The sequence below is a fragment of the Petromyzon marinus genome, chromosome 37, assembly GCF_048934315.1.
Source record: "Petromyzon marinus isolate PM22_M1 ecotype Great Lakes invasive population chromosome 37, UKy_Petmar_22M1.pri1.0, whole genome shotgun sequence".
NCBI lineage: Eukaryota > Metazoa > Chordata > Hyperoartia > Petromyzontiformes > Petromyzontidae > Petromyzon > Petromyzon marinus.
In genome coordinates this window covers 20913652-20938913 of record NC_133703.1, presented here as the reverse complement: position 1 = coordinate 20938913, position 25262 = coordinate 20913652, and the positions used below count along the sequence as shown (strand labels likewise).

The window sequence follows — 25262 nt, the reverse complement described above, 5'->3', positions numbered from 1 at the left end:
ACACACCACCCATTACATACCCACGCACAATGAAATTAAGCGCACGAAGATTCAACGCTTTTTTTCCTGGGGTGGTTTTATTGACTACGACCACAGCAACGCAGAGAAATCCGTGTAGCTTCCCTGAGAAGCAGCGTTTTACGCTGTGGGCTTGGCCACGGCCACCCTCGTGTGGTTCTTGGCCAAGTGGTCGCTGTACTCCTGCAGAGGGAATAGTCACAAAGGGGGGGGAGGATTACACATCACCGACTCTTCACAGCAGGTATATAATTCAAATGAAGTGGGTAAAAAATAGCACAATAGCTTGTTTTATTCTCATCTGTTGTGTATATCATTACTCTTTGTACGTTGTATTTGCTCCAGGATATGGAGATGTATTTGATGGGAAGCGCGGTACAAATAATATGCGCACTCGACGAAGAGGAAAGCATTTATATGGCGTGATTCCAGAACAATTCTAGTACACTTCCACCAGGTACCTGGTAAGGAGACTTGATGAACACCGTCTCCTTCCAGAGGTCCGGAGTCAGGTAGCTGTACGTCTTTGAGATGGCATCAAACGTAGCCTTGGCTGTGGATGCAAGCAGTGCGGTGGGTTAGACAAGACGACAGGATGTGAGAGCAAATGCTGTTACATTGAGCAAAGCTTGCTATTAAGCTTTCCAAACTCAATGCAGGGCACAAACTACTGCACCACCGCTGTGCCCCTTTAAACAAATTATCAAAACCCGACGGCACAATCAACAAGACTAACAATAGTGCAACAGCGGCCTTAAGTCTCTGCATCGGCAAGAGCGTTTACCAAAGTTTCCCAGCGTGGCGGTGCAACCGCGTGCCGACGTGTAGCAGTCGTCAATGCCGGCCATGGTCAGCAGCTTCTTGGGCACAGGGGCCGACACGATGCCAGTACCGCGAGGCGCCGGGATGAGGCGCACCAGCACGGAGCCGCAACGGCCTGTGACCTGTCGAGAACAGTCACAACAGCAGCTTATCACTCTGCGCGCAAGGGCCTCTCCGGTCGAGCGGCGTGGGGATAGGTGCGACACCGGGTGTGGGATAACGTGTATTATGTTGAACTTCTTTCGCATTGTACCTAGCCAACCGTGCTAATCGTAGGTGCAGGGTAAGGGCAACAAACGAAAGAAAAAGCAGTTCTAAGGAATCTAGATTTAAAAGTGCACAGCTTCAGTGGCTTCCAAATATCGGAAGAGCCTTGCGTGTGTACGGGGGTAGCCACTGAATCCGAGACTTCCCATTATATTGTATAATCTGGTGGTTGGAAAGGGTCCCCGTGAGTTGCGGAGCATGGTGAATGACTGAAGGTCAGGTGTCGTGCAAATGCGTAGTCACCCATGCCTTGAGGGCAATTGGACGACCCACTCGTGTTATAGGAGTCTAAACAATGCCAACGGCGTGCTACATTGAACAGTGACAATGTGGCAGTAGTGATGACTTCATGAGGTATTGTAGAATGCTAAAAGGTGTGCTTCATAAGGCACTATGCAATAATAACGGTAAACTACGTAACAGTACAATGCTAACAGTTTCCTATGTTTTAGTGTCATCTATTGTTAGGCAATGAGAGTGGTGACGGCGTTCAGGAAGTGCAAGAAAACTAATAGCATGCCTCACACAACTGTACAATGCAAAGGGTGTAGCTACTCGGATTGAGCTACGGGTCAAAAACAAAAACACGATAGGAATGCAAAGTATAGGGAAGGTAAACAAATCACTTACAATTATACAAATAAAACGTAACTTTTTTTTAATCTCGCCAGGTAAAACTCACGCAGGTATTAGCTTATTTTTCAGAAGCGACCTGGCCACAAATGATAGCTGAAAAAAGTGGCTTATGTGGAAACGGGGTCTGCAGGGCACGGCGGTGGAGTGCTGTGGTAGGGCTTACCTTGCAGGGCACGGTGTGCGGTTTGCTGATCTTGTTACCCCAGTAGCCACGGCGCACCGGCACGATGGAGAGTTTGGCGAGGATAATGGCGCCGCGGATGGCGGTCGCCACCTCCTTGGAGCACTTCACGCCGAGACCGATGTGTCCGTTGTAGTCGCCGATCGCAACAAACGCCTGGCGGAGGGGTAATCATGACAACGCATGCTTACATTACCATGACATTCACGGGCAGTGTCGCTGCAACACAGCCACGTAACTTTATGTTCAGGTGAAGAAATTCACAACCCCTGGAATTGATTAATTGTCACAAGGTAAACGTGCAACTTATAAATGTATTGAAAAACAGTCTTGCACAATTCAACTACTCGAGCTTGAGAGTCAATATCGATTAATCAATGCAACAATGTACCCCTACTAAAATGTATTTTACAACCATCTTGTTCCGATTATTTCCACATCGTCGGGAATTGGCAACCTCCCACTTATGTTTTTAATACTGTATTCCACTGCCTGTGCTCCTGTGCAATCGAATGGTTCGATCCCGACCCTCACGCCTGTAAATCTGAGTTTGCATTTTCTTCCCGTGAGCGTATGGTTTTTTTTTCACCGGATCCTCTGATTTTTTCCCTCCACATTGAGAAAAATGCGTTTAAGAGTATTTAGCTGCTATTAATGTCCATGTGATAATCCACTTCATTGGGCTATCATTTGTGGCCAGGTCACTTGTGAAAAAGAGCCATATAGCTCAGTGGGCCTTACCGGGTAAAATAAAAAAAGTTTTAATAGTGAACCTCTTACTCCCCCAGCTACAACCACTCACCTTGAACCTGGTGCGCTGCCCGGCACGTGTCTGCTTCTGCACGGGCATGATCTTGAGCACCTCGTCCTTCAGAGCCGGGCCCAAGAACAGGTCGATGATCTCAAACTCCTGCAAGGGGGCAGCCAAAACATGTCAAGTTAATAAAGGGCACAGTCGTCGCGACGAGGAAGGTGCACGACAATGCACCAACGAGCTGGCGAGAGGAAAATGTTTTGGGGGTTACCCCCCCTACACTTTTTCAATCCAATACCTTGATGGGCAGAGAGAAGAGGTAGATCTCCTCCAGGGACTTGATCTTCATGTCCTTCACCAAACGACCCAGCTTGGTAACAGGATTCCACTGCGGCCAAGGAGACGTTGGGCATTACTATCCGGTGCTCATTTTGCATGACATCAATTGCCCGTAACGGTGGATGCCACGTGGGCGCGTGTCTGCTTGGATGTGTAGGTGAATGTATGCGCCATGGCACATCGGTTGTGCAAGGCACCGCACTACAAGTGTGGCGACTCGAGTTGGACTTTTGGCAAAACTGGTTGAGATGGCGACAGTTTGGGGCGAGGCCTCATCCAGCAGTGAACTGATCATCGACTCATGATTATGAAATTAACACTGTTTGTCAATGTAGGCGATGTTTGCAGAGGTCAGTGCAGTTCTTTTAACGACTTCACCACTGTTCCAGCCTGTTGCAATTACATGAACTGGCTAAAAATGAGTACCTGGTGCTGTGTGCAAATATCAGCACTGGACAGTCGGCCGGTATTGTTCTGGCCACACCATAACAGTGCTTGCCCCTACAGTCTATAAAAGGCTATATGGGGGATCTTTGTCATGTACGCAGGTGAGTTAGTGTGCATGTGTCGCTCCCACCTCCTTGTCCTCGCTCTTCCCTCCACGTCCACGACCCCGGCCACGACCCCGACCTCGGCCGCGACCTCGACCCCGGGCCCCAGAGCCGAACCCCCCGCGGAAGCCGCCCCGATTACCACCGGCGTCGTCCGCCATTTGCTGCACGTGCACACACACACACGGCACGATACTTACATTTGGGATTTACATAGCACGCGAGGGTAAAACCAGAAGATAAGTTTGCATGCGGCTCTCCTCCCAGTGCCCTTTCAAGGATGATTGTCCCAATGGGCTGCAATGCTCAAGTACACAAACTATCAGGAGTGCTGCGTTAGACCTCGTTAAAATGTCATAACAAGAGGGGGGGGGACCTTTTTCTGAGTGAGGGATGAATAAGGACTTGCAGATACATTTTGGTGGGCCACACATTTTGGCGTTATCCAATAATAAAGCAAAACAAAAGTATCTCAATCTTTATTTCTGAATCAGAATCCGTATTTAGACCGGATGAATCCGATGGTCTATGAAGCTCTTTTTCACAGATGTCCAAAAACCAAGGGCACACTTTTACTATTGTTGCGAGGTTGAAAATTTCCCCCCTAGTACCCAACTAGTGGTGTTAAAATGCTTGCAGTGAAAGGCGTCTGCAGGCCGATTTGAAGTGATAGGCCCTCGTGATCGCGGACCTAATCATGTATCATCGGGGGTAGCATGCGAACCAGGTGACGTAGGTTATCTATTCGTGCCTTTAAGTTGAAAGCCGGCGTACCCGGATAAAGTTTAACACGAATGCTTTCGCGACCATTATCATCCATCATATACTACCCGGAGAAACCTCACAAAAAGGAGATAACACTAAACGCTCCCGCACGATGTATCGTGGATGAACTTTCCGTCTCTAGGCCACCTTGTAGCCCAAACATAAAAACGCCTGGTATTCCGCATCAACCTCCAACCCTGCTACAATACTAACCAACTCCGCTTAGCTTTCGAAATAGAATATATTCCGGGTGATTTGGTCGTAGATTAGCCCCCAACAAAGGGTTAATGGTAAATGATAACTCTACAGGGGGCACAGTGGGCGCCGAAAACGGGCGATCAGAGTTGGATTTCCAACCACGGCTAACATCAGTGGCGAGTTACATCTGAACCGATCCAAAGGTCTCAACCCCCCTCCCCTTTTCACCTTTCCGCACTAACCAGCGTGGCGAAGTATGGTCAAACAACCCACGTGACCAACACTTTCGGGACGGGGGAGGGCTTCATCCAACAGTAGAATGACAAAATTAATAAATCACCATCATACAACTACTGAAAATAAGAACCATGCCTCGCATACCTTAATAATAAAACAGGCGCCGTTTCGGGCAACGGCCTTTAATCAGAGTACAAAGGCCATTCGTTTTGTGTGACCCGTGGGCACAAGAGCGCTCATAAGCACAACCGTGCATTTATAAACGTTGACAAGTTTCTCATCAGCCATCATCAATCCACTGCTAGATGAAGGCAAGTTGTTGCCATTCTCCACAGCCCTGCCATGCACAAGGGCTGATTTCACCACTTCCATCTCCGCGATTGACGTCCCGACTACCTTTTGTCTAAGTGTATAGTTTTACGAAACTTGTAATTTTTATTGAAACGTTTTCCCAATCATTAATCAAAATCCCTTCCTATGCTGTGGCCTAGGCCAGGCTTTACTCGAACACAAGTTACACGTTGGTTTATAAATTAAATTTACAATTACAAACATTCGAGTTATCATCGCGTATCTATACCAGCCAACAGATAACTTTACATCGCGTTCGACCCTTTGAAACTCACAGCGATCGCGGCAAAGTGAACGCGCACAATCCACGCCGCACCGAACACGCCATTACCACCAGCGGTAACCCTTATCGGCGCGACCGCACGGCACACTAAACCTAAACAACGAGCGAACTTTACAAACGAAAGTCGCAAATAGTGCAATGGCAGCCTCCAGCAACGTTCGAGGAATCGTAATCTACTCGATTAAAGATCGCGCGGGGTCGGATGGCCGGAATGTGCGGCGGATTGCGTCAAGTCAACAGGAGCGAAAGCGAGGCGCCATGACTTACGTGATGTCTCTGGGAGAAGAGGGGGCGCCAGTGCGCATGCGCGGCTATCAACGGCCCTCTCCGAAGTCAAGGCGTTGCCATGTAAGGGAGGATTTACCTCTAGATTCGGAGGATTTACCTCTAGGTTCGGAGGATTTGTCTCTAGATTCAGAGGATTTGGCTTTAGATTCAGAGGATTTCCCTCTAGATTCAGATGATTTATCTCTAGATTCAGAGTATTTGTCTTTAGATTCAGAGGATTTAACTCTAGATTCAGAGGATTTCCCTCTAGGTTCGGAGGATTTTCCTCTAGGTTCGGAGGATTTGCCTCTAGATTCGGAGGATTTGCCTCTAGATTCTTGCCGATATTAACTATGTCACCCCTATTTGTATTTTTTTAATTTTTAAATTATATCTTAAAGCTATTTTATATTCGATATTTATTTAATTTTATATACTTCAGCCCTTTGGTGTTAGACTTTTAACCCTTATTATAGTAAGACTTGTTAAAAACTTATTTAAGATTTTAGATTCCTATATGTTGAATGTATGCACCATCCTGCCAAAGTAAATTCCGTGTCGGTGTGAACTTACATGGCGAATAAAACCCTTTCTGATTCTGATAGATTCGGAAGATGTGCCTCTAGATTCAGAGGATTTGTCTTTAGATTCAGAGGATTTTCCTCTAGATTCAGAGGATTTCCCTCCATATTTAGAGGATTTGTCTTTAGATTCAGAGGATTTAACTCTAGATTCAGAGGATTTCCCTCTATATTAAGAGGATTTGACTTTAGGTTCAGAGGATTTAAATCTAGATTCAGAGGATTTGTCTCTACATTTTTTTAATAAACTTCCAGATCCAGATTTTTAGAACGCTTTGGAAAATAATGGGGCTATTGCCCGAAACGTCGCGCGATTATATGTTTAAAAAAACATCTATTTAGTGTTTATAGTTTTTGTTGATCGTTTGTGCTTAAGCTCAATTGCCAATCGCAGTTTAACTGAATAATACGTCGTGTTTTATACGGGTTTATTTCCAGGTATAAATTAATTTTATTTGTCACATTTATCCTGAGCCCAACCCTTGCAGGCCTTCTTTCTTACGTTTCCGCATTACTCGTGTTATAATTAGCATAGTTCATTCCCATTGGAGCTTACCATCCCTGTAAATCTTCTTGGTTCTTTCGGTAAAGTCACGTAGAAGGGAAATCATAAAAATAAAACATAATAAAATAACATTCTCACGACGTTTCAGCCACAACACAAGCAGCCGTCCTCAGGTGAAGAAACAGACCTGTAGGAAAGACAGCGCTCCAATGAACACATCTTGCTAATCTCTCACATTAATATAGCTAAATTATTTTGTTGATATGTAAACTCCTTTGTCAAGGCGCTCTGCTCCTCCCACCCAGCTTAAAATACGCTGACAGCTTGGCAGTGTTCATTGGAGCGCTGTCTTTCCGACAGCTCTTTTTCTTCACCTGAGGACGGCTGCTTGCGTTGTGGCCGAAAAGTCGTGAACATTTGATTGTATTATGTTTTATTTTTATTATTTTATTATTTCCCATCTACATGACTTTCCAGAAAAACAAGAAGATTAATCCCTGCAGTCACGAAAGCTTTAAATCGAAATCCCTGTAAAGCCACGTTCAATAAGTTCATGAAACAGCTGGAGACGCACACAAGTGGAAAACAGCAATGTTCCCGTTTCAGTTTCATTTGTTAGGTATAGCCCTGTGAGCAGGATTTTCAGCCCGGGGTGACATTCAACAAATTTTATTTTCAAGAATGATTAGAGAGTCAGGCTGTTGAACTAGACGCCATCGGTTGGCGACACACTGACAATGCAGTTGCACGGAGTCCGCCAGACCAAGTGTCGTACACTTATACGCAGAATGTTTCAGATTTTCGATTTTTTATTTTTTTGTTCGGGGGTGACAATTGTCTACCCTGTCACCCCCCTGGCTCCGCCTCTGCCTGTGAGCCAATCGGCTCTTGAATCGGGTGCAACCGCAACAAACAAAAATATGAACAAGAAACATCTTAAAGTGACTACGCGCAAACAGAAACATCCAGGAAAAAACAGCAAAGTCTTCCAAAAAAGCACCGAACGTTGGCCAAACGTTCAGAAACGGTTCCAACCGCATTTGAACGTTCGACCAACGTTGGATTTTTTTTGATTGGGGTCTACCTCGGACAGTTATTGAAAGGCGCCCGGGTTCAACTGGATTGATTAAAGAGATTTAACGATATTCTTAGTTTTTTCGGTAAAGTCACGTTGAAGGGAAACAACAAAATAATAAAATATATATAAAACAATAAAAAAATTCTCACGACGTTTCGACCATAACTCAAACGGTCACCTGATGACGATTGCTTGTGTTGCGATCAAAACGTCGTGATCTATTATTTTTCTACCTACGTGACTTTACCGAAAGAACCAAAGAGTATGGATTCCTGCAGTCACGAAAGCTTCAAACCAAGATTGAACTATTGAATAGTTATGCAATCTGTGGCGAACACATCCGAGATCACTCGAAAGCCATGCGAGAGGCGGGCCCTTGAGTGAGGAGGTGGCGTCTTTAAGAATGCGCAAGGGCCTTCAGGGAAGAGGGCCTCTCAGAATTAGATCGGGCTTGGTAACGACGCACGCCGGCGCCTTCGAGGAGGTGGAATGTCAAAAGCCGGATGGGGGCGATGTCTATGGGGGGGGGGTAGGGCGGAGAAGGGGGTAGGGCGGGTGGGGGTAGGGCGGGGGGATAGGGCGGGTGGCGGTAGGGCGGGTAGGGCGGGAGGGGTAGGGTCCGGGGGAGGCGTAGGGCGGGTGGGGTAGAGGGTAGGGCGGGGGGGCGTATGGCGGGTGGGGGTAGGGCGGGTGGGGTAGAGGGTAGGGCGGGGGGGGGGCGTATGGCGGGTGGGGGTAGGGCGGGGGGGGGGTAGGGCGGGGGTGGGTATGGCGGGTGGGGTAGAGGGTAGGGCGGGTGGGGTAGAGGGTAGGGCGGGGGGGGGGTATGGCGGGTGGGGGTAGGGCGATGGGGGTAGGGCGGGTGGGGGTAGGGCGTGGGGGTAGAGGGTAGGGCGGGTGGGGTAGAGGGTCGGGCGGGGGGGGGAGGTATGGCGGGTGGGGGTAGGGCGATGGGGGTAGGGCGGGTGGGGGTAGGGCGGGGAGGTAGAGGGTAGGGCGGGGTGGGGGCGTATGGCGGGTGGGCTAGGAGGGTAGGGCGGGGAGGCGTATGCCGGGTGGGGGTAGGGCGAGGGGGGGTCGGGCGGGTGGGGCGATCTCGTGTGTTGTTTGCAGACTGACGACCATTAGCCCTGCAGAGGGCGCGTCGCACGTGGCAGGGGATGTAGCTCAGTGGTAGAGCGCACGCTTCGCATGTGTGAGGCCCCGGGTTCAATCCCCGGCATCTCCACGCTTGAGCGGTATTTTTTTTTATTTCAAAACGTCTTTTTTATAATCTTTCATTCAACATGCCTTAGTTTCAAGAAAGGCGCTGAACAGTATAATGGTATAATAACATATTCTTAGTTCTTTCGGTAAAGTCACGTAGAAGGAAAACAAAACACCTGATGATGATTGCTTGTGTTGCAGTCGAAACGTCGTGAGAATTTTATTGTTTTATATATTTTTATTATTATTTTATTGTTTCCCTTCTACGTGACTTTACCGAAAGAACCAAGCATATGAATCCCTGCAGTCACGAAAGCTTTAAATCAAAGGTATAATAACAGTATAATAACAGCATAATGATAATTTAGTATAATGGTAGCGTTGTTCAGGTTATAAGTGCTGGCAAGTAGAGCAACACACGCGTCCACATGTGCATAAACGCATGCAAAAATATACTCAATTGAGACGAGACGCAAAAAAATGAATCGCCCTCACCACGCTGCTTGCCAAACGAATGCGCCAGGGCACTCTTGTAAATGAGACACTATCCTGGACTCTAGAGTTCTCACGTGGTTAAACGAAACAACACTTCATAGACGCATGTGTGTTGTGCTGTGTTGAAGGAATGCTCGTATGTGCAGCTCGGCAGTGCTGGTTATGGATTGGCGCGCAGCAGGACTGTGAGTAACCGCTTGGGAAGGCTTTCATCCAGCAGTGGATAGCCATGAGACTAACAAACCATTCTGAACTCACGCAGAGCCGTGCAACCAATTCCCCCACAACACCCACCACCCCTGGCTAGCGAATGGCCCGTGGAAGCGATCATTACAGAGCTGCTAATGAGATGTCGACCGGTGATTTATCGTTGCTGACGTCACCGCGCAGCATCTGCGTCACTGAGGTCACCAGAATCCCCAAACCTCATTCCATCCCCGGCCGTGCATCCCGCCGGCAAATGCGCGGGCAGGGGTGAATCTAGACGTAAATCATCTGGATCAAAAGGAAAATCATCTGTATCTGGTACGTGGTGAAACTTCGTCATCAGCTCCTTCCTCTCACTTGTCACCCTAGTCACTCTCCTGTTGGCCCTGGGCCCTGGTACCCATCGAGTCTGCGCAGAGTCCGAGCAAAATGTATTTTCTTTGAAACAAAAAGAAATAACAAGAATACATGTGGATGGATACTATAATGCTTTCCCAATTAATTTATCCTTAACATTTAATTCGGAAATAAAAGTGTTCTGGATACTCTTAAGCACTTGTTTTCATCTCCAAATGTTGAAGTAAACCATTTGATCACTACGTTTCGATCGCAACACAAGCAAATCGTCATCAGGTGGGACATCCACAGCAAGAAAAAACTGCTGAAGTATCGGCTTCATCCACGCACCGTTCGAATTTGGAAGTCCATGCTGCGATATCAAATCTAATAACGTTTCTAATTTCTATAAATATGTTAACTCTTATATACTACAACTGTGTTTGCAGTGCTGTTTATTGTTGACCGTATGACATGTTGGGCTTCTGGATCTGTGCTCTGCAACCATAAAGAATGAAAATAAGGAGCATTTTGTCCAGGCCTCGCATATTCCTTTTGTGTAAATTTTTGCACTGGCAAAATGTCACCACGTGGAGATGCCGGGGATTGAACCCGGGGCCTCACACATGCGAAGCGTGCGCTCTACCACTGAGCTACATCCCCACCACATTAGAACCAACTCTGAATCCAGTAACGTGACCTCGCTGTGTAAGGGGGCTATCGGGGTCATGGCCTGAGTTGAAGAATCTTCTCGGAAATCTCGCAGATCTGTTCTTTATACCGGTTGTTAGATAGCGGCACTTGGAAGCGAGCATTTCCCGGGCTACTTGAGAAGACCATGAAAGTGACATTTCATGCAGATTAGGGGTCATCACAAAAAACACACGAATTGATGAATATGGCCCAGTGGCATAATGGATAAGGCACCAGCTTCTGGAGCTGGGAATTGTGGGTTCGAGTGCGATCTGGGTCTTTTGTGCTTTGGTCAAAATTCAACGATCATCTTTCTTCTTCAAATTACAAGTTGATTTCCCATTCAATTACCTAGGCATAATTGATCTCTACTCTTCTAAAGAAAAATTTCCAAGTATCCTGATATAATTCCGATCGTTGAGTTATCCTTCAACGAAGATGACTCCAGAATGATTTTTATCTCACCCACTCTGTTCAACCACGACTTGGCAGGTCACAACACTTTTCTCTCGGCTTCTTCCACGCACTGCTCGAATTTGGATGTCATGCTACGATATCAAGTCTCATAGCATTTCTAATTTCTATCAATATGTTAACTCTTAACGACAACAACTTTGATTGTCGTGCAGTTCATTGCTGAGCGTGTGATACGTTGGGCTTCTGGATCTGTGCTCCACAACCATAATGAATGAAAACAAGGAGGCGCTTTGTCCAGGCCAGGCATATTCCGTCGAATAAAATTGGCCACTGGCAAAATGTCACCACGTGGAGATGCCGGGGATTGAACCCGGGGCCTCACACATGCAAAGCGTGCGCTCTACCACTGAGCTACATCCCCATTCTGGCATTTACTGGGCGCAGTTCCACCCAGGTACGGAGTGAAACTTCGTCACCAGCTTTTTCCTCTCCCTTGTCACCCCACTCACTCTCTTGTTGGCCCTGGGCCCTGTACCCATCGAGTCTGCACAGAGTTCGAGCAAAATGTATTTCTTTGAAACAAAAAGAAATAACAAGAATACATGTGGATGGATACTATAATGCTATCCCAATTAATTTTTTCTTCAAATTTAATTCGGAAATAAAAGTTATGGATACTTTAAGCACTTGTTTTCATCTCCAAATGTTGAAGTAAACCATTTGATGACTACGTTTCGATCGCAACACAAGCAATCGTCATCAGGTGGGACATCCACAGCAAGAAAAAACTGCTGAAGTATCGGCGTCAACCACGCACTGTTCGAATTTGGAAGTCCATGCTACAATATAAAATCTAATAACGTTTATAATTTCTATAAATATGTTAACTCTTATATACTACAACTTTGTTTGCAGTGCTGTTTATTGTTGACCGTATGACATGTTGGGCATCTGGATCTGTGCTCAGCAACCATAAAGAATGAAACCAAGGAGCATTTTGTCCAGGCCTCGCATATTCCTATTGTGTAAATTTTTGCACTGGCAAAATGTCACCTCGTGGAGATGCCGGGGATGGAACCCGGGGCCTCACACATGCAAAGCGTGCGCTCTACCACTGAGCTACATCCCCACCACATTAGCCCACTCTGAACCCAGTAACGTGACCTCGTTGTGTAAGGGGGCTATCGGGGTCATGGCCTGAGTTGAAGAATCTACTCGGAAATCTCGCAGATCTGTTCTTTATACCGGTTGTTAGATAGCGGCACTTGGAAGCAAGCATTTCCCGGGCTACTTAAGAAGACCATGAAAGTGACATTTCATCCAGATTAGGGGTCATCACAAAAAACACACGGTTTGATGAATATGGCCCAGTGGCCTAATGGATAAGGCACCAGCTTCTGGAGCTGGGGATTGTGGATTCGATTCCCAGCTGTTTTTTTTTTGTGTTTTGGTCATAATCCAACGATCATCTTTCTTCTTCAAATTACAAGTTGATTTCCCATTCAATTACCTAGGCATAATTGATCTCTACTCTTCTAAAGAAAAAATTCCAAGTATCCTGATATAATTCCGATCGTTGAGTTATCCTTCAACGAAGAGGACTCCAGACTGATTTTTTATCTCACCCAATCTGTTCAACCACCACTTGGCAGGTCACAACACTTTTCTCTCGGCTTCTTCCCCGCACTGCTCGAATTTGGACGTCATGCTACGATATCAAGTCTCATAGCATTTCGAATTCCTATCAATATGTTAACTCTTAACGACAACAACTTTGATTGTCGTGCAGTTCATTGCTGACCGTGTGATACGTTGGGCTTCTGGATCTGTGCTCCACAACCATAAAGAATGAAAACAAGGTGGCGTTTTGTCCAGGCCAGGCATATTCCTTCGAATAAAATTGGCCACTGGCAAAATGCCACCACGTGGAGATGCCGGGGATTGAACCCGGGGCCTCACACATGCGAAGCGTGCGCTCTACCACTGAGCTACATCCCCATTCTGGTTTTTATTGGGCGCAGTTCCACCCAGGTACGGAGTGAAACTTCGTCAGCAGCTTTTTCCTCTCCCTTGTCACCCCACTCACTCTCCTGTTGGCCCTGGGCCCTGTACCCATCGAGTCTGCACAGAGTTCGAGCAAAATGTATTTCTTTAAAACAAAAAGAAATAACAAGAATACATGTGGATGGATACTATAATGCTATCCCAATTAATTTATTCTTCACATTTAATTCGGAAATAAAAGTTCTGGATACTTTAAGCACTTGTTTTCATCTCCAAATGTTGAAGTAAACCATTTGATCACTACGTTTCGATCGCAACACATGCAATCGTTATCAGGTGGGACATCCACAGCAAGAAAAAACTGCTGAAGTATCGGCTTCATCTACGCACTGTTCGAATTTGGAAGTCCATGCTACGATATCAAATCTAATAACGTTTCTAATTTCTCTAAATATGTTAACTCTTATATACTACAACTTTGTTTGCAGTGCTGTTTATTGTTGACCGTATGACATGTTGGGCTTCTGGATCTGTGCTTGTGTAAATTTTTTCACTGGCAAAACGTTACCACGTGGAGATGCCGGGGATTGAACCCGGGGCCTCACACATGCGAAGCGTGCGCTCTACCACTGAGCTACATCCCCACCACATTAGCCCACTCTGAACCCAGTAACGTGACCTCGTTGTGTAAGGGGGCTATCGGGGTCATGGCCTTAGTTGAAGAATCTACTCGGAAATCTCGCAGATCTGTTTTTTATACCGGTTGTTAGATAGTGGCACTTGGAAGCAAGCATTTCCCGGGCTACTTGAGAAGACCATGAAAGTGACTTCTCATCCAGATTAGGGGTCATCACAAAAAACACACGGCTTGATGAATATGGCCCAGTGGCCTAATGGATAAAGCACCAGCTTCCAGAGCTGGAGATTGTGGGTTCGAAGTGCCATCTGGGTCTGTTGTGTTTTGGTAAAAATTCAACGATCATCTTTCTTCTTGAAATGACAAGTTCATTTCCCATTCAATTACCTAGGCATAATTGACCTCTCCTCTTTTAAAGAAAATTTCCCAAGTATCATGATATTATTCCGCTCGTTGAGTTATCCTGCAGCGATGAGGACTCCAGACTGATTTTCGTCTCACCCACTCCGTTCGACCACCAATCGGCAGGTCTCAACATATTTTTCTCAGCCTCTTCCACACACTGCTCGAATTTGGAAGTCCATCCTACGATATCAAGTGTAATAGCCTTTCTAACTTCTATAAATATGTTAACTCTTATCGCCTACAACTTTGATTGTTGTGCTGTTTATTGATGACCGTATGACATGTAGGGCATCTGGATCTGTGCTCTGCAACCATAAAGAATGAAAACCAGGAGCATTTTGTCCAGGCCTCGCATATTCCTTTTGTGTAAATTTTTGCACTGGCAAAATGTCACCACGTGGAGATGCCGGGGATTGAACCCGGGGCCTCACACATGCAAAGCGTGCGCTCTACCACTGAGCTACATCCCCACCACACTAGCCCACTCTGAACCCAGTAACGTGACCTCCTTGTGTAAGGGGGCTATCGGGGTCATGGCCTGAGTTGAAGAATCTACTCGGAAATCTCGCAGATCTGTTCTTTATACCGGTTGTTAGATAGCAGCACTTGGAAGCAAGCATTTCCCGGGCTACTTGAGAAGACCATGAAAGTGACATCTCATCCAGATTAGGGGTCATCACAAAAAACACACGGCTTGATGAATATGGTCCAGTGGCCTAATGGATCAGGCACCAGCTTCTGGAGCTGGGGATTGTGGATTCGATTCCCAGCTGGGTTTTTTGTGTTTTGGTCATAATCCAACGATCATCTTTCTTCTTCAAATTACAAGTTGATTTCCCATTCAATTACCTAGGCATAATTGATCTCTACTCTTCTAAAGAAAAAATTCCAAGTATCCTGATATAATTCCGATCGTTGAGTTATCCTTCAACGAAGAGGACTCCAGACTGATTTTTATCTCACCCAATCTGTTCAACCACCACTTGGCAGGTCACAACACTTTTCTCTCGGCTTCTTCCACGCACTGCCCGAATTTGGACGTCATGCTACGATATCAAGTCTCATAGCATTTCTAATTTCTATCAATATGTTAACTCTTAACGACAACAACTTTGATTGACGTGCAGTTCATTGCTGACCGTGTGATACGTTGGGCTTCTGGATCTGTGCTCCACAACCATAATTAATGAAAACAAGGAGGCGTTTTGTCCAGGCCAGGCATATTCCGTCGAATAAAATTGGCCACTGGCAAAATGTCTCTTCGTGGAGATGCCGGGGATTGAACCCGGGGCCTCACACATGCAAAGCGTGCGCTCTACCACTGAGCTACATCCCCATTCTGGCTTTTACTGGGCGCAGTTCCATCCAGGTACGGAGTGAAACTTCGTCAGCAGCTTTTTCCTCTCCCTTGTCACCCCACTCACTCTCTTGTTGGCCCTGGGCCCTGTACCCATCCAGTCTGCACAGAGTTCTAGCAAAATGTATTTCTTTGAAACAAAAAGAAATAACAAGAATACAAGTGGATGGATACTATAATGCTATTCCAATTAATTTATTCTTCACATTTAATTCGGAAATAAAAGTTCTGGATACTTTAAGCACTTGTTTTCATCTCTAAATGTTGAAGTAAACCATTTGATCACTACGTTTCGATCGCAACACAAGCAAATCGTCATCAGGTGGGACATCCACAGCAAGAAAAAACTGCTGAAGTATCGGCTTCATCCACGCACTGTTCGAATTTGGAAGTCCATGCTGCGATATCAAATCTAATAACGTTTCTAATTTCTATAAATATGTTAACTCTTATATACTACAACTTTGTTTGCAGTGCTGTTTATTGTTGACCGTATGACATGTTGGGAATCTACTCGGAAATCTCGCAGATCTGTTCTTTATACCGGTTGTTAGATAGCGGCACTTGGAAGCAAGCATTTCCCGGGTTACTTGAGAAGACCATGAAAGTGACATTTCATCCAGATTAGGGGTCATCACAAAAAACACACGGCTTGATGATTATGGCCCAGTGGCCTAATGGATAAGGCACCAGCTTCGGGAGCTGGGGATTGTGGATTCGATTCCCAGCTGTTTTTTTTGTGTTTTGGTCATAATCCAACGATCATCTTTCTTCTTCAAATTACAAGTTGATTTCCCATTCAATTACCTAGGCATAATTGATCTCTACTCTTCTAAAGAAAAAATTCCAAGTATCCTGATATAATTCCGATCGTTGAGTTATCCTTCAACGAAGAGGACTCCAGACTGATTTTTATCTCACCCGATCTGTTCAACCACCACTTGGCAGGTCACAACACTTTTCTCTCGGCTTCTTCCACGCACTGCCCGAATTTTGACGTCATGCTACGATATCAAGTCTCATAGCATTTCTAATTTCTATCAATATGTTAACTCTTAACGACAACAACTTTGATTGTCGTGCAGTTCATTGCTGACCGTGTGATACGTTGGGCTTCTGGATCTGTGCTCCACAACCATAATGAATGAAAACAAGGAGGCGTTTTGTCCAGGCCAGTCATATTCCTTCGAATAAAATTGGCCACTGGCAAAATGTCACCACATGGAGATGCCGGGGATTGAACCCGGGGCCTCACACATGCAAAGCGTGCGCTCTACCACTGAGCTACATCCCCACCACACTTGCACAGTCTGAACCCAGTAACGTGACCTCGTTGTGTAAGGGGGCTATCGGGGTCATGGCCTTAGTTGAAGAATCTACTCGGAAATCTCGCAGATCTGTTCTTTATACCGGTTGTTAGATAGCAGCACTTGGAAGCAAGCATTTCCCGGGCTACTTGAGAAGACCATGAAAGTGACATCTCATCCAGATTAGGGGTCATCACAAAAAACACACGACTCGAAAAAAATGGCCCAGTGGCCTAATGGATAAGGCACCAGCTTCCGGAGCTGGGGATTGTGGGTTCGAGTCCCATCTGGGTCTTTTGTGTTTTGGTCAAAATTCAACAATCATCTTTCTTCTTCAAATTACAAGTTGATTTCCCATTCAATTACCTAGGCATGATTGATCTCTACTCTTCTAAAGAAAAATTTCCAAGTATCCTGATATAATTCCGATGGTTGAGTTATCCTTCAACGAAGAGGACTCCAGACTGAATTTTATCTCACCCATTCTGTTCAACCACCACTTGGCAGGTCACAACACTTTTCTCTCGGCTTCTTCCCCGCACTGCTCGAATTTGGACGTCATGCTACGATATCAAGTCTCATAGCATTTCGAATTCCTATCAATATGTTAACTCTTAACGACAACAACTTTGATTGTCGTGCAGTTCATTGCTGACCGTGTGATACGTTGGGCTTCTGGATCTGTGCTCCACAACCATAAAGAATGAAAACAAGGTGGCGTTTTGTCCAGGCCAGGCATATTCCTTCGAATAAAATTGGCCACTGGCAAAATGCCACCACGTGGAGATGCCGGGGATTGAACCCGGGGCCTCACACATGCGAAGCGTGCGCTCTACCACTGAGCTACATCCCCATTCTGGTTTTTATTGGGCGCAGTTCCACCCAGGTACGGAGTGAAACTTCGTCAGCAGCTTTTTCCTCTCCCTTGTCACCCCACTCACTCTCATGTTGGCCCTGGGCCCTGTACCCATCGAGTCTGCACAGAGTTCGAGCAAAATGTATTTCTTTAAAACAAAAAGAAATAACAAGAATACATGTGGATGGATACTATAATGCTATCCCAATTAATTTATTCTTCACATTTAATTCGGAAATAAAAGTTCTGGATACTTTAAGCACTTGTTTTCATCTCCAAATGTTGAAGTAAACCATTTGATCACTACGTTTCGATCGCAACACATGCAATCGTTATCAGGTGGGACATCCACAGCAAGAAAAAACTGCTGAAGTATCGGCTTCATCTACGCACTGTTCGAATTTGGAAGTCCATGCTACGATATCAAATCTAATAACGTTTCTAATTTCTCTAAATATGTTAACTCTTATATACTACAACTTTGTTTGCAGTGCTGTTTATTGTTGACCGTATGACATGTTGGGCTTCTGGATCTGTGCTTGTGTAAATTTTTTCACTGGCAAAACGTTACCACGTGGAGATGCCGGGGATTGAACCCGGGGCCTCACACATGCGAAGCGTGCGCTCTACCACTGAGCTACATCCCCACCACATTAGCCCACTCTGAACCCAGTAACGTGACCTCGTTGTGTAAGGGGGCTATCGGGGTCATGGCCTGAGTTGAAGAATCTACTCGGAAATCTTGCAGATCTGTTTTTTATACCGGTTGTTAGATAGTGGCACTTGGAAGCAAGCATTTCCCGGGCTACTTGAGAAGACCATGAAAGTGACTTCTCATCCAGATTAGGGGTCATCACAAAAAACACACGGCTAGATGAATATGGCCCAGTGGCCTAATGGATAAAGCACCAGCTTCCAGAGCTGGAGATTGTGGGTTCGAAGTGCCATCTGGGTCTGTTGTGTTTTGGCAAAAATTCAACGATCATCTTTCTTCTTGAAATGACAAGTTCATTTCCCATTCAATTACCTAGGCATAATTGACCTCTCCTCTTTTAAAGAAAATTTCCCAAGTATCATGATATTATTCCGCTCGTTGAGTTATCCTGCAGCGATGAGGACTCCAGACTGATTTTCGTCTCACCCACTCCGTTCGACCACCAATCGGCAGGTCTCAACATATTTTTCTCAGCCTCTTCCACACACTGCTCGAATTTGGAAGTCCATCCTACGATATCAAGTGTAATAGCCTTTCTAACTTCTATAAATATGTTAACTCTTATCGACTACAACTTTGATTGTTGTGCTGTTTATTGATGACCGTATGACATGTAGGGCATCTGGATCTGTGCTCTGCAACCATAAAGAATGAAAACCAGGAGCATTTTGTCCAGGCCTCGCATATTCCTTTTGTGTAAATTTTTGCACTGGCAAAATGTCACCACGTGGAGATGCCGGGGATTGAACCCGGGGCCTCACACATGCGAAGCGTGCACTCTATCACTGAGCTACATCCCCACCACACTAGCCCACTCTGAACCCAGTAACGTGACCTCCTTGTGTAAGGGGGCTATCGGGGTCATGGCCTGAGTTGAAGAATCTACTCGGAAATCTCGCAGATCTGTTCTTTATACCGGTTGTTAGATAGCAGCACTTGGAAGCAAGCATTTCCCGGGCTACTTGAGAAGACCATGAAAGTGACATCTCATCCAGATTAGGGGTCATCACAAAAAACACACGGCTTGATGAATATGGTCCAGTGGCCTAATGGATCAGGCACCAGCTTCTGGAGCTGGGGATTGTGGATTCGATTCCCAGCTGGGTCTTTTGTGTTTTGGTCAAAATTCAACAATCATCTTTCTTCTTCAAATTACAAGTTGATTTCCCATTCAATTACCTAGGCATAATTGATCTCTACTCTTCTAAAGAAAAAATTCCAAGTATCCTGATATAATTCCGATCGTTGAGTTATCCTTCAACGAAGAGGACTCCAGACTGATTTTTATCTCACCCAATCTGTTCAACCACCACTTGGCAGGTCACAACACTTTTCTCTCGGCTTCTTCCACGCACTGCCCGAATTTTGACGTCATGCTACGATATCAAGTCTCATAGCATTTCTAATTTCTATCAATATGTTAACTCTTAACGACAACAACTTTGATTGTCGTGCAGTTCATTGCTGACCGTGTGATACGTTGGGCTTCTGGATCTGTGCTCCACAACCATAATTAATGAAAACAAGGAGGCGTTTTGTCCAGGCCAGGCATATTCCGTCGAATAAAATTGGCCACTGGCAAAATGTCTCTTCGTGGAGATGCCGGGGATTGAACCCGGGGCCTCACACATGCAAAGCGTGCGCTCTACCACTGAGCTACATCCCCATTCTGGCTTTTACTGGGCGCAGTTCCATCCAGGTACGGAGTGAAACTTCGTCAGCAGCTTTTTCCTCTCCCTTGTCACCCCACTCACTCTCTTGTTGGCCCTGGGCCCTGTACCCATCCAGTCTGCACAGAGTTCGAGCAAAATGTATTTCTTTGAAACAAAAATAAATAACAAGAATACAAGTGGATGGATACTATAATGCTATTCCAATTAATTTATTCTTCACATTTAATTCGGAAATAAAAGTTCTGGATACTTAAGCACTTGTTTTCATCTCTAAATGTTGAAGTAAACCATTTGATCACTACGTTTCGATCGCAACACAAGCAAATCGTCATCAGGTGGGACATCCACAGCAAGAAAAAACTGCTGAAGTATCGGCTTCATCCACGCACTGTTCGAATTTGGAAGTCCATGCTGCGATATCAAATCTAATAACGTTTCTAATTTCTATAAATATGTTAACTCTTATATACTACAACTTTGTTTGCAGTGCTGTTTATTGTTGACCGTATGACATGTTGGGCTTCTGGATCTGTGCTCTGCAACCATAAAGAATGAAAACAAGGAGCATTTTGTCCAGGCCTCGCATATTACTTTTGTGTAAATTTTTGCACTGGCAAAATGTCACCACGTGGAGATGCCGGGGATTGAACCCAGGGCCTCACACATGCGAAGCGTGCGCTCTACCACTGAGCTACATCCCCACCACATTAGCCTACTCTGAACCCAGTAACGTGACCTCGTTGTGTAAGGGGGCTATCGGGGTCATGGCCTGAGTTGAAGAATCTACTCGGAAATCTCGCAGATCTGTTCTTTATACCGGTTGTTAGATAGCGGCACTTGGAAGCAAACATTTCCCGGGCTACTTGAGAAGACCATGAAAGTGACTTCTCATCCAGATTAGGGGTCATCACAAAAAACACACGGCTTGATGATTATGGCCCAGTGGCCTAATGGATAAGGCACCAGCTTCTGGAGCTGGGGGTTGTGGGTTCGAGTCCCATCTGGGGCTTTTGTGTTTTGGTAAAAATTCAACGATCATCTTTCTTATTCAAATCACAATTTGATTTCCATTCAATTACCTTGGCATACTTTACCTCCCCTATTTTCAAGAAAATGTCCCAAGTATCCTGATATAATTCTGCTTGTTGAGATATCCTTCAACGATGAGGACTCCAGACTGATTTTGTCTCACCCAATGCGTTCGACCAACACTCGGCAAGTCACAACACTTTTCTCTCGGCTTCTTCCACGCACTCCTCGAATTTGGATGTCCATCCTACGATATCAAGTCTAATAACCTTGCTAATTTCCAAAAATTTGTCAACTCTTATCGACTCCAAATTTGATTGTAGTGCTGCTCACCACATGAAATGTTGGGCTATTGGATCTGTGCTCAGCAACCATAACGATTGCAAACAAGCGTTTTGTCCAGACCACGCATATTCCTTTGAGTAAAATTGGCAACTGGCAAAAGGTCATCTCATGGAGATGCCGGGGATTGAACCCAGGGCGTCACACATGCGAAGCATGCGCTCTACCACTGAGCTACATCCCCATTCTGGTGCTAACTGGGCGCAGTTCCATCCAGGTATGGGCTGAAACTTCGTCATCAGCTTCTTCCTCTCCCTTGTCACCCCACTCACTCTCCTGTTGGCCCTGGGCCCTGTACCCATCGAGTTTGCAGAGTCCAAGCAAAATGTATTGCTTTGAAACTAAAATAAATAACAAGCATAAATGTGGATGGATACTCTAATGCTTTCTCAATTTATTTATTCTTCGAAGTATTAACTTCGGAAATAAAAGTGTTCTGGATACTTGTAAATATTTGTTATCATCTCCAGATGTTTAAGTAAACCATTTGATCACTGTGTTCATCGTGAGTTATACAAATAGCATGATCCAGAAATCACCACAAATTCATCCTAAGGTATCCTTCAAATAGGGTAATATTTTCGAGCGTTAATGTGCACCCCTATTACAGGGACATGGACACAGCCAATTGATCTTGGAATTCAACCTTTTTTGAGGATAATGGAATAAAATGAAAGTTTACAACATGGAGATGCCGGGGATTGAACCCTGAGCTACATCCCCACCACACTGGCACAGTCTGAATCCAGTAACGTGACCTCGTTGTGTAAGGGGGCTATCGGAGTCATGGCCTGAGTTGAAGAATCTACTCGGAAATCTCGCAGATCTGTTACTTTTCCCGGTTGTTAGATAGCGGAACTTGGAAGCAAGTATTACCAGGGCAACTTCCGCGGACCTTTAAAGTGACATCTCATCCACATTAGGGGTCATCACAAAAAACACACGACTCGAAAAAAATGGCCCAGTGGCCTAATGGATAAGGCACCAGCTTCCGGAGCTGGGGATTGTGGGTTCGAGTCCCATCTGGGTCTATTTGTGTTTTGGTAAAAATTCAACGATCATCTGTCTTATTCAAATAACAATTTGATTTCCATTCAATTACCTTGGCATAATCTACCTCCCCTATTTTCAAGAAAATTTCCCAAGTATCCTGATATAATTCTGCTTGTTGAGATATCCTTCAACGATGAGGACTCCAGACTGATTTTGCTCACCCAATGCGTTCGAACAACACTCGGCAGGTCACAACACTTTTCTCTCGGCTTCTTCCACGCACTCCTCGAATTTGGATGTCCATCCTACGATATCAAGTCTAATAACCTTGCTAATTTCCAAAAATTTGTCAACTCTTATCGACTCCAAATTTGATTGTAGTGCTGCTCACCACATGAAATGTTGGGCTATTGGATCTGTGCTCAGCAACCATAACGATTGCAAACAAGCGTTTTGTCCAGACCACGCATATTCCTTTGAGTAAAATTGGCAACTGGCAAAAGGTCATCTCATGGAGATGCCGGGGATTGAACCCGGGGCGTCACACATGCGAAGCGTGCGCTCTACCACTGAGCTACATCCCCATTCTGGTGCTAACTGGGCGCAGTTCCATCCAGGTATGGGCTGAAACTTCGTCATCAGCTTCTTCCTCTCCCTTGTCACCCCACTCACTCTCCTGTTGGCCCTGGGCTCTGTACCCATCGAGTCTGCAGAGTCCAAGCAAAATGTATTGCTTTGAAACTAAAATAAATAACAAGCATAAATGTGGATGGATACTCTAATGCTTTCTCAATTTATTTATTCTTCGAAGTATTAACTTCGGAAATAAAAGTGTTCTGGATACTTGTAAATATTTGTTATCATCTCCAGATGTTTAAGTAAACCATTTGATCATTGTGTTCATCGTGAGTTATACAAATAGCATGATCCAGAAATCACCACAAATTCATCCTAAGGTATCCTTCATATAGGGTAATATTTTCGAGCGTTAATGTGCACCCCTATTACAGGGACATGGACACAGCCAATTGATCTTGGAATTCAACCTTTTTTGAGGATAATGGAATAAAATGAAAGCTTACAACATGGAGATGCCGGGGATTGAACCCGGGGCCTCACACATGCAAAGCGTGCGCTCTACCACTGAGCTACATCCCCACCACACTGGCACAGTCTGAACCCAGTAACGTGACCTCGTTGTGTAAGGGGGCTATCGGAGTCATGGCCTGAGTTGAAGAATCTACTCGGAAATCTCGCAGATCTGTTACTTTTCCCGGTTGTTAGATAGCGGAACTTGGAAGCAAGTATTAACGGGGCAACTTCCGCGGACCATTAAAGTGACATCTCATCCACATTAGGGGTCATCACAAAAAACACACGACTCGAAAGAAATGGCCCAGTGGCCTAATGGATAAGGCACCATCTTCCGGAACTGGGGATTGTGGGTTCGAGTCCAATCTGGGTCTTTTATGTTTTGGTAAAAATTCAACGATCATCATTCTTATTCAAATCACAATTTGATTTCCATTCAATTACCTTGGCATAATTTACCTCCCCTATTTTCAAGAAAATTTCCCAAGTATCCTGATATAATTCTGCTTGTTGAGATATCCTTCAACGATGAGGACTCCAGACTGATTTTGTCTCACCCAATGCGTTCGACCAACACTCGGCAGGTCACAACACTTTTCTCTCGGCTTCTTCCACGCACTCCTCGAATTTCAACGTCCATCCTACGATATCAAGTCTAATAACCTTGCTAATTTCCAAAAAATTGTCAACTCTTATCGACTCCAACTTTGATTGCAGTGCTGCTCACCATATGAAATGTTGGGCTATTGGATCTGTGCTCAGCAACCATAACGATTGCAAACAAGCGTTTTGTCCAGACCACGCATATTCCTTTGAGTAAAATTGGCAACTGGCAAAATATCATCTCATGGAGATGCCGGGGATTGAACCCGGGGCCTCACACATGCGAAGCGTGCGCTCTACCACTGAGCTACATCCCCATCCTGGTGCTACCTGGGCGCAGTTCCATCCAGGTATGGGCTGAAACTTCGTCATCAGCTTCTTCCTCTCCCTTGTCACCCCACTCACTCTCCTGTTGGCCCTGGGCCCTGTACCCATCGAGTCTGCAGAGTCCAAGCAAAATGTATTGCTTTGAAACTAAAATAAATAACAAGCATAAATGTGGATGGATACTCTAATGCTTTCTCAATTTATTTATTCTTCGAAGTATTAACTTCGGAAATAAAAGTGTTCTGGATACTTGTAAATATTTGTTATCATCTCCAGATGTTTAAGTAAACCATTTGATCATTGTGTTCATCGTGAGTTATACAAATAGCATGATCCAGAAATCACCACAAATTCATCCTAAGGTATCCTTCATATAGGGTAATATTTTCGAGCGTTAATGTGCACCCCTATTACAGCGACATGGACACAGCCAATTGATCTTGGAATTCAACCTTTTTTGAGGATAATGGAATAAAATGAAAGCTTACAACATGGAGATGCCGGGGATTGAACCCGGGGCCTCACACATGCAAAGCGTGCACTCTACCACTGAGCTACATCCCCACCACACTGGCACCGTCTGAACCCAGTAACGTGACCTCGTTGTGTAAGGGGGCTATCGGAGTCATGGCCTGAGTTGAAGAATCTACTCGGAAATCTCGCAGATCTGTTACTTTTCCCGGTTGTTAGATAGCGGAACTTGGAAGCAAGTATTAACGGGGCAACTTCCGCGGA

The 25262-nt window shown here is 45.3% G+C and overlaps 1 protein-coding gene and 22 non-coding genes across 23 annotated transcripts; 4 read left to right on the top strand and 19 right to left on the bottom strand.

Moving 5' to 3' along the window:
* Positions 1 to 50: 50 nt before the first annotated feature.
* On the bottom strand, positions 51 to 5692 carry RPS2 (ribosomal protein S2). Its single transcript, XM_032967184.2, has 8 exons — positions 5670 to 5692; positions 3595 to 3732; positions 2977 to 3066; positions 2727 to 2834; positions 1907 to 2080; positions 803 to 962; positions 480 to 571; positions 51 to 201 (listed from the first exon to the last, which is right to left on the bottom strand). The coding sequence occupies exons 2-8, from the start codon at positions 3727 to 3729 to the stop codon at positions 139 to 141; spliced, it is 822 nt and encodes a 273-aa protein (XP_032823075.1). The 5' UTR covers positions 3730 to 3732; positions 5670 to 5692; the 3' UTR covers positions 51 to 138.
* A 3297-nt stretch (positions 5693 to 8989) lies between these two features.
* On the top strand, positions 8990 to 9061 carry TRNAA-CGC (transfer RNA alanine (anticodon CGC)). Its single transcript has one exon. It is a non-coding gene; the product is annotated as a tRNA-Ala (tRNA).
* Positions 9062 to 10668: 1607 nt separating this feature from the next.
* On the bottom strand, positions 10669 to 10740 carry TRNAA-CGC (transfer RNA alanine (anticodon CGC)). The gene has a single exon. It is a non-coding gene; the product is annotated as a tRNA-Ala (tRNA).
* A 796-nt stretch (positions 10741 to 11536) lies between these two features.
* Positions 11537 to 11608, bottom strand: TRNAA-UGC (transfer RNA alanine (anticodon UGC)). Its single transcript has one exon. It is a non-coding gene; the product is annotated as a tRNA-Ala (tRNA).
* A 636-nt stretch (positions 11609 to 12244) lies between these two features.
* On the bottom strand, positions 12245 to 12316 carry TRNAA-UGC (transfer RNA alanine (anticodon UGC)). Its single transcript has one exon. It is a non-coding gene; the product is annotated as a tRNA-Ala (tRNA).
* A 797-nt stretch (positions 12317 to 13113) lies between these two features.
* On the bottom strand, positions 13114 to 13185 carry TRNAA-CGC (transfer RNA alanine (anticodon CGC)). Its single transcript has one exon. It is a non-coding gene; the product is annotated as a tRNA-Ala (tRNA).
* Positions 13186 to 13763: 578 nt separating this feature from the next.
* On the bottom strand, positions 13764 to 13835 carry TRNAA-CGC (transfer RNA alanine (anticodon CGC)). The gene has a single exon. It is a non-coding gene; the product is annotated as a tRNA-Ala (tRNA).
* A 796-nt stretch (positions 13836 to 14631) lies between these two features.
* Positions 14632 to 14703, bottom strand: TRNAA-UGC (transfer RNA alanine (anticodon UGC)). Its single transcript has one exon. It is a non-coding gene; the product is annotated as a tRNA-Ala (tRNA).
* A 794-nt stretch (positions 14704 to 15497) lies between these two features.
* TRNAA-UGC (transfer RNA alanine (anticodon UGC)) lies at positions 15498 to 15569 on the bottom strand. Its single transcript has one exon. It is a non-coding gene; the product is annotated as a tRNA-Ala (tRNA).
* Positions 15570 to 16812: 1243 nt separating this feature from the next.
* TRNAA-UGC (transfer RNA alanine (anticodon UGC)) lies at positions 16813 to 16884 on the bottom strand. The gene has a single exon. It is a non-coding gene; the product is annotated as a tRNA-Ala (tRNA).
* A 235-nt stretch (positions 16885 to 17119) lies between these two features.
* On the top strand, positions 17120 to 17192 carry TRNAR-CCG (transfer RNA arginine (anticodon CCG)). Its single transcript has one exon. It is a non-coding gene; the product is annotated as a tRNA-Arg (tRNA).
* Positions 17193 to 17678: 486 nt separating this feature from the next.
* On the bottom strand, positions 17679 to 17750 carry TRNAA-CGC (transfer RNA alanine (anticodon CGC)). The gene has a single exon. It is a non-coding gene; the product is annotated as a tRNA-Ala (tRNA).
* Positions 17751 to 18328: 578 nt separating this feature from the next.
* On the bottom strand, positions 18329 to 18400 carry TRNAA-CGC (transfer RNA alanine (anticodon CGC)). The gene has a single exon. It is a non-coding gene; the product is annotated as a tRNA-Ala (tRNA).
* A 796-nt stretch (positions 18401 to 19196) lies between these two features.
* On the bottom strand, positions 19197 to 19268 carry TRNAA-CGC (transfer RNA alanine (anticodon CGC)). Its single transcript has one exon. It is a non-coding gene; the product is annotated as a tRNA-Ala (tRNA).
* Positions 19269 to 20062: 794 nt separating this feature from the next.
* On the bottom strand, positions 20063 to 20134 carry TRNAA-UGC (transfer RNA alanine (anticodon UGC)). The gene has a single exon. It is a non-coding gene; the product is annotated as a tRNA-Ala (tRNA).
* Positions 20135 to 20770: 636 nt separating this feature from the next.
* Positions 20771 to 20842, bottom strand: TRNAA-CGC (transfer RNA alanine (anticodon CGC)). The gene has a single exon. It is a non-coding gene; the product is annotated as a tRNA-Ala (tRNA).
* Positions 20843 to 21077: 235 nt separating this feature from the next.
* Positions 21078 to 21150, top strand: TRNAQ-CUG (transfer RNA glutamine (anticodon CUG)). The gene has a single exon. It is a non-coding gene; the product is annotated as a tRNA-Gln (tRNA).
* Positions 21151 to 21624: 474 nt separating this feature from the next.
* Positions 21625 to 21696, bottom strand: TRNAA-CGC (transfer RNA alanine (anticodon CGC)). Its single transcript has one exon. It is a non-coding gene; the product is annotated as a tRNA-Ala (tRNA).
* Positions 21697 to 22470: 774 nt separating this feature from the next.
* TRNAR-CCG (transfer RNA arginine (anticodon CCG)) lies at positions 22471 to 22543 on the top strand. The gene has a single exon. It is a non-coding gene; the product is annotated as a tRNA-Arg (tRNA).
* Positions 22544 to 23017: 474 nt separating this feature from the next.
* On the bottom strand, positions 23018 to 23089 carry TRNAA-CGC (transfer RNA alanine (anticodon CGC)). The gene has a single exon. It is a non-coding gene; the product is annotated as a tRNA-Ala (tRNA).
* Positions 23090 to 23591: 502 nt separating this feature from the next.
* TRNAA-UGC (transfer RNA alanine (anticodon UGC)) lies at positions 23592 to 23663 on the bottom strand. The gene has a single exon. It is a non-coding gene; the product is annotated as a tRNA-Ala (tRNA).
* Positions 23664 to 24445: 782 nt separating this feature from the next.
* Positions 24446 to 24517, bottom strand: TRNAA-CGC (transfer RNA alanine (anticodon CGC)). The gene has a single exon. It is a non-coding gene; the product is annotated as a tRNA-Ala (tRNA).
* Positions 24518 to 25019: 502 nt separating this feature from the next.
* TRNAA-UGC (transfer RNA alanine (anticodon UGC)) lies at positions 25020 to 25091 on the bottom strand. The gene has a single exon. It is a non-coding gene; the product is annotated as a tRNA-Ala (tRNA).
* Positions 25092 to 25262: the final 171 nt, after the last annotated feature.

Bases quoted from the DNA above. Each gene is read 5' to 3' on its own strand.
- RPS2 (XM_032967184.2), bottom strand. From the start codon at position 3,729: ATGGCGGACGACGCCGGTGGTAATCGGGGCGGCTTCCGCGGGGGGTTC. The intron at 2,081-2,726 runs GTGAGTGGTTGT...CCCCTCCGCCAG, and splicing joins GGCAGCGCACCAGGTTCAAG to GCGTTTGTTGCGATCGGCGA. The intron at 572-802 runs GTAAACGCTCTT...TTGCATCCACAG, and splicing joins CGCCACGCTGGGAAACTTTG to CCAAGGCTACGTTTGATGCC.